This window comes from Nematolebias whitei, chromosome 11 (assembly GCF_014905685.2).
Source record: "Nematolebias whitei isolate Nwh7 chromosome 11, NemWhi1, whole genome shotgun sequence".
Lineage (NCBI taxonomy): Eukaryota > Metazoa > Chordata > Actinopteri > Cyprinodontiformes > Rivulidae > Nematolebias > Nematolebias whitei.
Window position 1 is genome coordinate 41220187 of NC_056508.1, and position 13442 is coordinate 41233628.

At 39.6% G+C, this 13442-nt stretch overlaps 2 protein-coding genes across 3 annotated transcripts in view; one reads left to right on the forward strand and one right to left on the reverse strand.

The window, feature by feature from the left end:
• Positions 1–5427, forward strand: part of ptpn11b (protein tyrosine phosphatase non-receptor type 11b) — a 57679-nt gene extending 52252 nt beyond the window's left edge. Inside the window, exons 14-16 of the mRNA XM_037684361.1 lie at positions 1074–1174; positions 1277–1407; positions 5305–5427. Of these exons, the coding sequence (XP_037540289.1) occupies positions 1074–1174; positions 1277–1364 (189 nt within the window). The 3' untranslated portion in view covers positions 1365–1407; positions 5305–5427. The remainder of the gene's footprint in view (positions 1–1073; positions 1175–1276; positions 1408–5304) is intronic.
• A 6830-nt stretch (positions 5428–12257) lies between these two features.
• LOC119417150 (RING finger protein 223) overlaps positions 12258–13442 on the reverse strand; it is a 9374-nt gene continuing 8189 nt past the window's right edge. For both annotated transcript variants that reach the window (XM_037684362.1, XM_037684363.1), the window contains exon 2: positions 12258–13390. In XM_037684362.1, the coding sequence (XP_037540290.1) occupies positions 12547–13263 (717 nt within the window). In that variant the 5' untranslated portion in view covers positions 13264–13390 and the 3' untranslated portion in view covers positions 12258–12546. The remainder of the gene's footprint in view (positions 13391–13442) is intronic.

The following is a 13442-nucleotide window of genomic DNA, read 5'->3' on the forward strand; positions in this document are numbered from 1 at the left end:
AACACTGAACTCTTGATAATAACACTGAACTCTTGATAATAACATTGCACTAAGCCACATATGTGACACCTAATACATTTATTGCTGCTCCACTATGTGGATGTATCATGTATGTCACTAACTTACCATCATAATTCATTTAATCTCAATGTTACTCACTACCCGTGCAATAACCTGTCACACAACCAGTGTAGTTTATGTTATGTGCATTATATATATATCATGTGTGTTTAAGCAATATTACCACCTGTGAAATACTTTTTAATACTAATTCATCCTACTTGCACTACTATATTCTACCATGTTGTTTACTATATTTCTTTTGGACCTTGAACAATAACTCTCAACATTGTTCAGTTGTACCACATAAAATCAGTTCGAGGTCAGTAAGCACAACCAGAATTAATACATAAGATGCACCGGATTATACGGCTCATTGTCAATTTTTGAGAAAATTAAAGGATTTTAAGTGCGCCTTATAGTCCGAAAAATACGATAAACTAAACTACCAAAACATTTTGGACAATTTCATGCTCCCAACTTTGTGGGAACAGTTTGGGGGTGGCCTCTTCCTGCTCCGTGACTGTGCACAAAGCAAGGTCCTTAAAGACGTGGATGAGCAAGTCTGGTGGGGAAGAACTTGCCTGCACAGAGTCCTGACCTTAACTTGATAGAACACCTTTGGGATGAATTAAAGCGGAGACTGCGAGCCAGACCTTCTCATCCAACATCAGTGTCTTACCTCACTAATGCGCTTCTGGAAGAATGGTCAGAAATTCACTTAAACACACTTCTCAACCTTGTGGAAAGCCTTCCCAGAAGAGTTGAAGCTGCTATAGCTGCAAAGGGTGGGCCAACATCACATTAAACCCTTTGGATTAAGATTGGGATGTTGTTCGAGTTCCTGTGTGAATGGAGATGAGCAAATACTTTTTGCGACGTGGTGTCCATGTTGAGGATGAGGATGACTTCCAGCTACTGCCACACCACGTTTTAGCATTAACCATTGAGCAGCAGTTCAAACACGTCAGCCTGTGTATAGCATTGGTTGATTTCTGTCTCTTTTTTTTCAGAGGAATAAAATGAAGGAGAGAGAATATTCCAACATCAAATATCCCCAGATGACCAACTCGAGGTCCAAACACAGCGTGGCCTCCTCACGGTCCTCTTCTGTGTAAGCATGGCATGATGGGAAGATTTAAAATAAGTCAAATAGTTCCGTGATGAGACAAAACCTAAACGTTGACCAATATTTCTCTTTTTATTTGTGTTGTAGAATGACAAACGATGATTCTTCAAGTGTTTATGAGAATATAAACTTTAAAACTCCTCAGACGTCTTTTAGCAGCAACACCAGGAGGTAAAAGTGTCACTGTGGACGTCTGCCTCGCTCTTCTCTGCCTCGCTGTAAGTCTGTTTTTTTTAACTATAAATTATTTTGGTATTTTTCTGCCTGTTATAGAGTTTTTCAGAGCTTCTTGCCAAAGGCATTTATTGTTGTACTTTTTGAATCAATTGCTTTACAGTGACAAAAGCTGTTATTTGAACAGGTAAAATAGCTTCAGTGAGGAAAATAACTTATAAAGTGTCAGAAAAACATACTTTTTCTCTGAAGGAGCTTATCTGCTAGATTTAGATTTATTTTTCTTGCAAATAATATAGGTTTATGTTTTAAGTTTAAAATTATAGGATAGTCATGAAGTGCTGCAATAATATTAAAGAGGAGCTGAGCTTAAAAGAACAAAAAGATAGAAGTTAGTTTATAACAAGAGTCAGCCACAATTTTTACTACATAGATGTTTTTCTAATAGTAATTAATATCGAGCAGAATCAGCATGAGGGAGTCACAGCTTTGGTTTTGAACAAATTTGAACTTTAAACCTTGCTACATGTTTTAAAGGATGTGGAAAATAAATCCTGCAGACCGACAGGTCCAGTCATTTTTAGTTCATTTTAGTGTTGATAGTTAAAGCTCAGACTTGTTTATTTCCCTGTGGTTGGAATATCTGCATTCACAAAGTCAAAGTGTGAAGGACTGAACTGAAGTGATTTAGTTAATCAGTCTAAACTAATTTATCAGAAAAGACACGTTATTTCCACCTCAGAAAGTTCTGAGCTTATAGGTCATTTGTGTGGATTTGAACAGATTTTTAACAAGGTGTCCTGATCTTTTACTGGTGATTTTGCTAAATGTGAGTGGGAACACCCAGATCACACCTGGCACTTTATATGCTTTTTGAGATCCAATTGAAACTGTATGGTTCTGGCTGGTAGTGATCACAATTGATCATTTACTGTAATTTCTGGACTATAAGCTGCTTTTTCACACGCTTTGAACCCTGCGGTTTATACAATGATACGGCCAATTTATGGGCTTTTTTGTTTTTGACGGGCTATTGAGCTTTATGCCACCAAAACATTTAGCCTCATCACTCCCAGGCACTCGCATAGCTGCCCAATATCTCTCTTGGGGGGGACATAGACTCTGTGGTGACTCAATGAGATTACCTGTATAAATAAAGATTAACAAAACAATCTGACCAATGAAATTACCGAACAGGTGACAGTGGACCAACTAAACTTGGTTTCACTGGTCCACTGGGGAGGGATTTCTCTCCTCCCCTCCCTGGGGGCACAACCAAGTATTAAAATGGCACTTCGAGCTCGGTGAGAGGCTTGGATGACTAGCGGCGAGAAATATTTTACCAAAGCTGACCGCATGCGATCAGCAACTTTTGCTCAAGTCTGCCAGTCCTGACAGCGGAGGAGTGTAAAAATCATTTATCACCAACGGATTGCGAAAGGCAGCTGCGTGATGGAGGACTGTGCAGTGCGCAGGAGGAAGATGAAGATAGTGATCAATCACTTCCTGGTAGGCTACTCTATTTTAATTTTTTTTAACCCAGCCATGTTACAGGCACTGTTGAAAAAAAACCATTTACTGTGCATATTTGTGTATGTTACAGGTATGTAATTAATTAAAAGTTTTTAAAAATCTTTCTGTGTAAATATCTCATGTTACAACCTGGACACTCGCGGCTTAGAGACAAGTGCTACCTATATATGTACAATTAATATTATTATTGTTTGTTTTTATTGGGCGCGGCTTACATTCAGGTGCGTTCAATAGTCCAGAAATTACGGTAAATTCGTATCCCAAAAGGTTTTTGCAATTGAATATCTGCTACCTGCACTATATGCAAATACACACAGATAAAATATGTTATAAAGACACGTGCAGCAATTAGTGACTTCACAGTTTGTTGTTGGAGCAAAAACGGAATATTTGAACCTGTAAAAATCCAACCCAGGGAAACGAAGCGCTGTTTTACTCGGCGTCACCGTTGACATCCGCCCCGTGTTCAGTCAGGTGATTATTTTACAACAGAGCTGCTCAGACTGTGGTCCTGTGAGTGACAGCCGGCTCTAAAACAATCAGAACAAACCAAATGAAATTAAATAAATTCACTACGCTGTCCTGGTAATCCACTTTGATTAATGTTGTTGATATTTAAATTTTTTATTATTTAGAAGGATTCTGATAAACGGTTAAAAAAAAAATCTAAACTAAACCATAAAAAGTTGCGTCTTCAGAATCTTCCCAATATGGCTGATTAATTATCCTTAATCAGCGGACTGCTGGAGTGGTCTGAACCCAGCTCTGAGCAAACGCCAAAAAAGGAAAAAGCAATTTAAAAAGCAATGAAGTATAAGGCATAGTCTAACGGAAAATCAAGTCTCAGCTGTGGATTGTTCTGCAGCTGCCTCATCTAACCCGACTGTAGCCACCAAACTGGACTTGGTGTGTTTCAGACGTATCACTCTGCTCCAGTCTGCTAAAAATATGTGCCTGCTCTATTTTTGATTGAAGTTTGTCGAGCTGAACAGAGGAAGGCAGAGACGGAGCACCATGGACAATTCAGTCAGTTTTCAAAATAAAAGCCACCGGGTGGTGGACTGGGGTCAAGAGATCACCGGCTTACGTTATGACCTTATCCTGCAGGATTATGAAGCTCCACTGATCAGTTTACTCACTGACAAAAACTGAAATTTTGTTTTTAAAAAAAAGTTTGGTTTTTTTATATTAACTGGAGATTTTGCTTTCTGCGCCACTTTTAGATTATCGATCAGGTTAGATTACATCCTAGATCAGGTCAGATTAGATTGTAGATTAGTTGAGATTAGATTCCAGACCAGTTTGAGCATTTCGTAAGGGCTTTTCAAACTTTTGAGGTCATTGCAGTTTGTCTTTCTAAAGAGGTCAGCATATTTTAATAGCAAAAATTAGCATTTCATCTCATTATTTGTTTGTTTGTTTTCTTCACAGGAATAAAAGGTTGTCATTAGGCCTGTCGCAATAAACAATAAATCAATTAATCACATGATAAATGAAAATTATCATCATTTTCATTTATTGGCTTTATCGTTTCTTCGTGTCTCTCTTTCTGCTGAAGACACTGGATGACAAAAGTCTCAACTCTGGTGATCTTCACTGACCCCTGCTTTTCTCTTTAAAATCCATTTTAACTATCTAAAATCACGTTTTTGGGATCGTTAAAAACAGCTAGGCTGAGAAGCTAAGCTACCGCGGGGGAGCTTCAAAATTCACAGTTGAAACCCGTGCCTTCATCTAAAAAGTTTTTTTTCTCTGTAAAACGAAGCTGAGAACGTGTTCACTGATTTTTTTTTTAATTAAAAGCTTTGTGTGAAAAATGCTATGCTAAAGAGCTCAAACCGCATCGAGCGTCCGCCATTTTGAGAACCAAAGAGAGAGAGCCCATGTCACGTCAAGGGGTCTCCCTCCCATTTTTCTTAAAGAGAAACGCTGCTCGCTCCCTTACTATCCATCCTTTGGTTCAAACAGTCTTATACTGCCATCCAGTGATCGATAAAAGGCACTGCACGCAAAACAAATTTAAAAATTCTTCTTAAATTTGATAATAATTACTAATTATTGTTAAATTTCAAACGATATTATCGTTTATCGCAATAATTTTTGAGACAATTAGTCGCCCAGCAAAATTTGTTATCGTGACAGGCCTAGTTGTCATGTTTTATATCTATGATATTATTAGAGTGTCTGCTTTTAGTGCAGAATCATAAATTGTGTCCTGGTTATAATAAGCAAGGCCCTGTCCTCACTCACCTGTCAGGAGGTGCCCCCCCCCCCCCCCCCCCCCCCCCCCCAGTCTTCTCTTTGCTAATGGTGTTTTAGCTTCATATCATTAAACTGCAGGACTTTATTGTCCATCATTCAAAGTGGCAGCTCCCATTAATTTATCTTGTCTGTTTCTCTGCGTGCAGCTTTCAGCAGAGGTGCATGTGAAACTCCCTTTGAGGGATGGGGGGAGTGTGGAGCTCTGAACTACACTCCACGTCAGTGGACCCCAGCTTGGCCCGAAGGTGGTGAACTGCCCCCCCTCCTCCTGCCGATGAACCTCTCAGTCTGGAGTCTGACCTTGTGTAAAGTAGAGGAATCCACAGCATGATGCCCCCCTCACACAACCCCCTCCTCTTTTGCTCAACCAGTTTAAGTGCCTTGTGACAAGATGTGTAATCCAGCCTGCCCAAGGCTGCAGCTTCATCTCTACTTCTGTTTCTTCATGAACCCTGGGAGCTCCGCTCACCTGACTGCTCATCGCTTCCTTTGGGGGACAGAAGCCCGAGTCTGCAATCTGCCCCGCCCTGGACTTTACCGAGCCATACATGACCTCGCAGAAGGTCAAAACTATTCAGCAACTTGTTGCCAGAAATCACTCTGCTGGTTATCCTTCTGTTCTGTGTCTGCCGGCTGTCGTCAGGACTCAAACTGTTTGTGCTGCTCTTCGTCTCTCCAGCTGTGGTTATTAATGTGGCTGCAGAGTGACGACAAGGGCACTTATGTAACCTCCTACAGGGTCCCGAGCCTCAGGAAGGGCAAGCAAGCCCCATTTGTTGAAAAGATTTTTTAAATTTTGGGTGTTAAAATGAACTATCTAATTATTAGTATTATTATTTAGAGATATGACTGTTATAAAAGGGTAGTTGTATGTAATCCCCTCTGCTGTTATAATACAGTACAGGATTTGGACACTTTAAAATGCAGGGCTGTGAAAACATATCTCACCCCCCCCCCCCCCCCCCCCCCCCTTCACATTTCAGACCAGCAAACAAATGTTAATATCAGACAAAAAGCTTTAAAGTTAAAGGCAGTTTTCAAATGAGCAAGAAGAGCAATTACCATATTTTTTTGCCCTATAAGTCGCGGGTTTTTTTTCATATTACGTCATACGTATTTATGATTTTTCCCATATTTAAACCAATTTTTGGCTGAGATGTGACCATTTTCATTCATTCTGCAAAATATGGAACACTACCATTTTCAGCAGCTAGATGGCACTCAAGTAATATGGTATGCCATTGTGTCATGCAATAGGTAAAAGTGGCTATTAATGACACAATTGGCTTGCTATAGCCTGCCACCGTCGTCTGCCTGGAACAACCGTCAAATCAACTTAACACTGCACCACCCCGGCGAAATACAGCTGATTTGACCATTGAAGTGCATTTATTAAGGAAGAGTTGGACTGAGACACACCTTTTGATATAATTTCAAGCAAACAAATAATTGTTTTTAAGTGTTAATCTTGTTAAATTCTTGTTAAAATCCTCCCGTGCACGCTCCTGCGTTCGCCATTTGGCAGCCCATCGATTTTGGGCACAACACCGACCCACATTTCCGGGTTGTCAGTGGTGACGCATAATAGATGCAACTTATACGTGCGAAGCGACGTATTTACGGATTTTTCCACTTTATTAGACATATTTGGACCCATGCGACCTATAGGGCGGTGCGATGTGTATGGCGGAAAATACGGTATTTATTTCAAACAGGGCCAGGATAGCTTTTTTCCCCACCTTTATTTGAAAACTGTAATTTGCTTTTATTCAGGTTATCTTTGATATTAGAATATGTTTGCAGCTCTGAAACATTTGTGACAAAAAAAAAAGCAAAGAAACTTAAATCTGTAACTGGTGGTTAAAAGAAGGAACTTTTCTGTGCTGGTTTCTGGTCTCTAAAGGTCCAACTGAGAACAAACTAATTTAAACATTTATTTCTCTATTATTTTATTGTGTATGATATTGGTATTATGGTTATGTAACATGATTATGAAATAGTTTATTTAAATATATTCAGTATATTTATATGCATCCTGTTTAAGCACACCTATTGAAGCAGCTTACCAAGCACTCATTTTGATGTAGACTATAAAAGTCGTTTAAATTCTGTTTGACTACAAATTTCTTGGAGAGGGAAGCTGAACGGACCACGGGAGTTGCGTCTGGCTCACAGTCATCGTCGCTTTAGACTCGCTGTCCTCGCGGAGCTGCAAGTCTGATGTGGTTTAGCATCTGTCAGATGAGATTGTCGCAAGAAGACAAGGGGTAGATTATAGTGTGCCAGATGGCCAACTGCCCGAGATTAAAGAATAGATTCGTCTCCAAAAAGTAATTTAAAAGATGGCCATAATCCAGGTTTGACGATAGCAGGGTGAGTAAAATGACGTCATTCGTGTGGTAAGTGGTGTCGTGGTGCAGTGAGTCCAACTGGTGCCTATTTTTAGAAGCAGCACCAAAATAACCTGCATCAACCGAGCACTGTTCAGCCACAACAATTGAACCAAATCAGATTTCCACCAATAAAATGCTTGGAAAACAGTGTCCTTACTGAGATGTACCACCAAGTTGAAGATTGTTCTAAAGACCCAACACCCCCCTCACCGTGGCAACAGCACCCCCCAATGACAATGGCATACCAGCACAGTTACCCCTCAGGAACGACATGAAAAACCCAGCGCTTGAACATACAGGTGTAAATCTAAAAAAATGTTCAATTTTGTACAGAAAGTGAAACTCGTATAGATATAGAGTAGAATATTTCAAGCCTTTATTTCTTGTTATTTTCATGATTATGGCTTAGAAATATTGAAAAAAATGAATTTCAGCATCTCAAAAAAAAAATTACGTTTTTTTTTAGGATGTGCTGATTTTTTTTAGATGCACGTGTAGACCAGTTTGATCACCTGCAGAACCCAAACCGTCGAGCTAAATCTGTGGCAAGTCTGGAACAAGTTGGTTTAAAAACCAGTGCTGTAATAAGAGCATTTTAAAGTAATGTTTTTTGTCCTTTTTAAAAGTTTTAACCTATCAAAATAAACCACAGCGTTTAGAGGCGTTTGCGTTTGGACTAGTCTTCCTTCAACCGGAACAACCGGGTCAAGGTCGCACAGAAAGTGTGTCACCGTCTCTTCCTGCAGGCGTGGACTAGAGTTCATATGAAATAAAATTTAAAACCATCAAGCCCATACAGTGCTGCACGGAAATAATTATTCAAACTTTATTTAATCCTGTTGAATGTAACCTGCAGCCGCCATATCTTACTGTGAGACAACATGGTTCTTTTTTTTTTGTTTGTTTTCACTTGTCTCAAAGTTTTGAGGCTTTTTCTAATCTAAATTATTGCTTTGACTCTTATTTTGTTGTGAATAAAAGCTCTGATGTGTGAACTGAACGCCTGCTGTTAAAATGCTGCACTACTTGTTCTTCAGTCTCATTTGAACGTTAGAAATGTTTGAATTATTTTTGTCGTTTTCTTTCATGAATGGGAAACGATTTGTGGATTTTTTTTCCAATTCTGATCATTCGCTGTGGATAATTTAGATTTTAATTTCCTTCTCTTTCTAATGTATTTGACTTTGTCTCCGTGGCTCTGTTGTTTATAATTTGGAGAAACGTTAGTACTTGAAAGTGTGAAACTGCAGAACATTTTGCCTCCAGCTGCATGGATGTCCTTTAGCTGTGGAAGTATTTTTGATTGTGCTTTAGATTTTTGCTGTTGAGGTATTTTTCTTTGATTTCATGTCCTTTAAATTGATTTATTCCTCCTTGTAATTTCACTGTTGATGGGTATTGACGAGTAAATCCTGAATCTGCAGAGGTATGCAGTTGTAACATTTATTTCTGCTGGTTTTACTTCTACTTGAACACGCTGAAGCAGTTTTGATTCCCTCTCCCTGCTGGTGGCAGTAAGCCTGAAGTGAGTGGTGATATTCAAATTGTTTTCCAGTTTCATCGTCTTCTTGCACTGGCTCCACCCAAACGCCTTTTTTTAAACATCTGCTGATGCAACGAGCTGCCAGAAATGGCACTGAAATGGATCATCATCAAATAGATGAATAAAAATCTATGATGGCACATTGAGAAGCTACAGTCTGATGTTGTTGCTTGTAAATCAGTTGTAGTTCTTTAACTCTGGCAAAACCTCTTGGTGTGAACTTTCTGTATTTGATTGTTTTGCCTCCAGCTGAAAGAGAAATCACAGAGAGCACAGGTATGAACTTTGTTTTCTTTTCTTTTTACTGAGGTTTTCTTTTGAATGCACAGAATTTGTTCTGCACAAACTGCAGTGGCAGAAAATAAGCATTTGTCTAAAATCATTACTGAAGAGCAAAAAAAGCATGTTTCAGAAAACAGGCTCAACATGTGTGAACTGCTTTATTTTTCTTTTAATTACCGTACTTGCCACCATATAAGTCGCATCAGTCCAAATATGTTTAAAAAAGTGGAAAAAAACATAAATATGTCGCTTCGCCGTATAAGTCGCATCTATTATGCATCACCACTGACCACCCGGAAGGTGAGCCGGTGTTGTGCCAGAAATCAAATGGCAGCTGCGGGAGCGTGCACGGGAGGACTTTAACAAGAATTTAACAAGATTAACACTTAAAAACAATTATTTGTTTGCTCTAAATTATAGCAAAGATGCGTCTCAGTTTAACTTTTCCTTAATGCACTATATGCACTACATTGGTCAAATCAGCTGCATTTCAAAAATCGATTTGCGGCTGCTGGAGTGCACAGAGGGAGGACTCGCTGTGCATTTCTTCAAAATTTAACAAGATAACCACCTAAAAACAATTACCATGTTTTTCGGCCTATAAGTCGCTTTTTTTTTTTCTTTTTTTTTTTTTGCATAATTTACATGCCCTGCAACTTATAGGCTGAAGCAACGTATTTATGGATTTTCCCCATATTTATAAACCAATGTTTGGCTGACCTATGATAGTTTTCATTGACAGAAATTTTTTTTTGAACAGTACCGCTTTCAGCCACTTGATGGCAGAAGTCGCAGTAAGGCATGCCGTTGTATCAAAAGGTAAACATAGCTATAACGACAAGCTCAAAAAAGTTCAAGGCAAAAACGGCTGGACTTAATTTATTATACTTTATAGTTTTTTTTCTTGAACTTTTTTGAATTTACCATGTCCTGGATGACTGAGAATCTTCACCAGCTTTTAATGACACAATCGGCTTGCCATATTCTCCCACATTTGTTCTGCTCCTTGCTTGGAACAAGTTAAACCAGCTGCACTGCTCCAGCAAAATGCAGCTAATTTGACCATTAAAGTGCATTTATTAAGCAAACGTTAGACTGAGACACATTTACTATAATTTTGAGCAAACAAATAATTGTTTTTAAATGGTAATCTTGTTAAATTCTTGTTAAAGTCCTCTCCTGTGGCCATCTTTTGGCAGTCCATCAATTTCTGGCACAACACCGGCCCACATTTCCGGGTTGTCAGAGGTGACGCTCGTGTAACAAACGCGACACGTCAGCGGTGACGCATAACAGATGCGACGTATACGGCAAAGCGACATAACTATGGATTTTTCCACTTTATTAGACAAATATGGACTGATGCGACTTACGGGGCAGTGCGACGTGTACGGCGGAAAATACAGTATTTGTTTGCTCTACATTATAGTAAAGGTGTGTCTCAGTTGAGTTTTATTTAATAAATTCACTTTAATCATCGAATCTACTGCATTTCACGTGGGTGGCACAGTGAAATCTATCTATCAGGTCTCTCTTATAAATGAGTCCTCGATGCTCAATGGGATTTACCTGTCTAAATAAAGTTGAATAAAAAAAATGCAGCTGATTTGACGCTTGCTCCAGGAGCTCCAGGAGCTCCGGAGCGAGACAAAGGTGTCTTTGTATGGCAAGCCAAGTGTCTCATTAATAGCCAGATTTTGCTATTAATGAGACACTTGGTTTGCCAAATTGGTCGAGGGGCCTCTAGAGGCTGAAAAGTGTTAAATATTTTCCATGTCAGAATGAATGAAATGGTCAGATCTCAGCCATAAATGGGGTTATAAATATGGGGAAGAAAGGTATATTAGTCACTTCGCTGCATAAATCGCAGGGCCTGCAAATTTATGCAAAAAGTTTGCGACTTATACGACGAAAAGTACGGTAGCTTAAAGATGGTTTGCATTGCATGTTCCAGATCAAACACGATTTAAGATGAGTAAAACTCAGTTGTTTCATTATAAGAACATTCTATCTTTGTTTAAGGTTTATTTGACTTGCGCTCAAAAGAAAACAGTTTATTCTTCCATTATTATGATGCAGAAATATAGACTTTCAATTTGAAAAAGGTTAGTCTAAGCAAAAAAAAATGAATATTTCTCTTTAAGTTTTTTTTTTTTAAACGGGTCGTTTTGTAGCTGCGTTTGCTTTCATCTTGGTTAATATTTAACTGCGTTTCCCGGCAGTGCAAAGGACTTTAAGGAAGTTATACATTTATGGCAGCATTGACATAAAAGCCTAAATTTAAAGTCAATCTTATCAAGAGGATATAATAGCTGAGCAAATTGGGAAATCCCACAGCCTAAGTTTTTCTCTTTGTGACCAACCTCATCCCAGAATAAATAAATACGACTTCCTGTCCAGGCAAAGGAAACATTGACTCTTATACCTCCAGGTTAAAGATTTATGTTGGGAGGAAACGGCAGGCTCAGACCACACCTTTGCTTTGTGTGTTTAGAAAAAACATTTATTTTAGAGTAGTAAATTTGCTCCTCAGTTGAAGATTAGCTTGATTCTACACTATTTTCTTATGTTGAGAGAAAAAAAACGAATTCAATGTTTTGACATAATTTGTGTTATACTTTACTTTCAGTCTCACTTTTGTAAACAAATGCTTAAAAAAGGCCAATCAAAGGTACAGCACATGTTCAACGTTTACAGTCAACTGGTGATGATGGGGGGGATGTTCACGTTTCATTAATATCCCAGTAAATGTCACAAAGCTCGTCTGTTTGGTTTGGACACAACGGAAACTTTATGCATCGCTGCTGAATGTTCAGTAGACATTTGCAACAAATCAACCTGCAGCTCAGACCATCAAACCTGTTAAACATCATCTGGTTCAAAAACGTATCCGTTACTGCTTTTTGACGTCTCTCGACTCCTTTACTTTTGTCATTTATAACTGCTAATGCATGATTTCATAGAAATCCAATAATACCATTAAGGTTTGGCTGAGTGGTGGGAAGAAAAAACAACATTGGCTTTGAAATTTTGAATTTTAAATCTTAAGGTTTTCACATTTATGGTTGGAATAACCAGGTGCACCGATCCAAAGAGCAGTCATTAAGCAGAAAACGTAAAAAAATGTGTCTTTATGTACATTATTATCCAAGTCCTGTCAGTTTAGCTGATCATCCTTTCAGGCCAGTCCTGCTGGTAAAGGGAGTAAAAGTAGTGGTTGTGGTAGTGGAGATTTGCTGTTGATCCTTCATACAGCGCAGGTTTCCAGTGCTGAATACACACTGCAGGGGCCACAACACGACCAGGATGAGCAGCACCATGAGGATAATAAAGAGGACCATCCTCTTCCAGTCTGCCAGTCTGCCCAACAAGCCCAAGGTCCTGGACCTGGTCTGGACCGGAGTATCCGCTGACTTACTGGCCCCAATGTCGATGCAGACGCAGAAGGCCATGGGACTGTCAGGAGCGTCAGAGACGGCGTCATGTCTGGAGCTCTTATAGCACAGCTTTTCCCCCTCCAGCCACACTGGCTCCTCCTTCTGCTGGTGGCTGGGCAGCTTGCAGAGGACCTCACGGCTGGTGGCCAAGGCTGGGGGTCCCTCCTCGGGCAATGTGGTGGGGTGACGACAGAAGGGGCACGAGAGGCGTGCACTGCCACCTGTATCATCCTGGTCAGACAACGAGACTGCCATGAGGCGGGAAAGGCACTCCAGACAGAAGGTGTGCGTGCACTCCAGCAACTTGGGAGTTTTGAAGACGTTGTCATAGGTGTTGTAGCAGATGGAGCACTCCGGCTGGCTGGCCACTGATATCTTCTTTCGCACCTCTCCTGGCACCTCCTGAGGTGAGAGTTGTGTATGCCAAACCTGTTGGGTGTCCTGCTCCATCTTTAGAAATGTATACCTTCCTCCCTATTGTACAGACTCCTGAGAACTGCCTGGTTTTTTTTTTGTTGTTGTAATTTTCCTTTTGTTTTGTTGTTTTTTGTCCTCGTTCAGTTGTTTTCTGGATTGTCTAAAGAGAATGAATGAAAAGTAGAGGTTAACATTGCTCCAATGATTTCTTA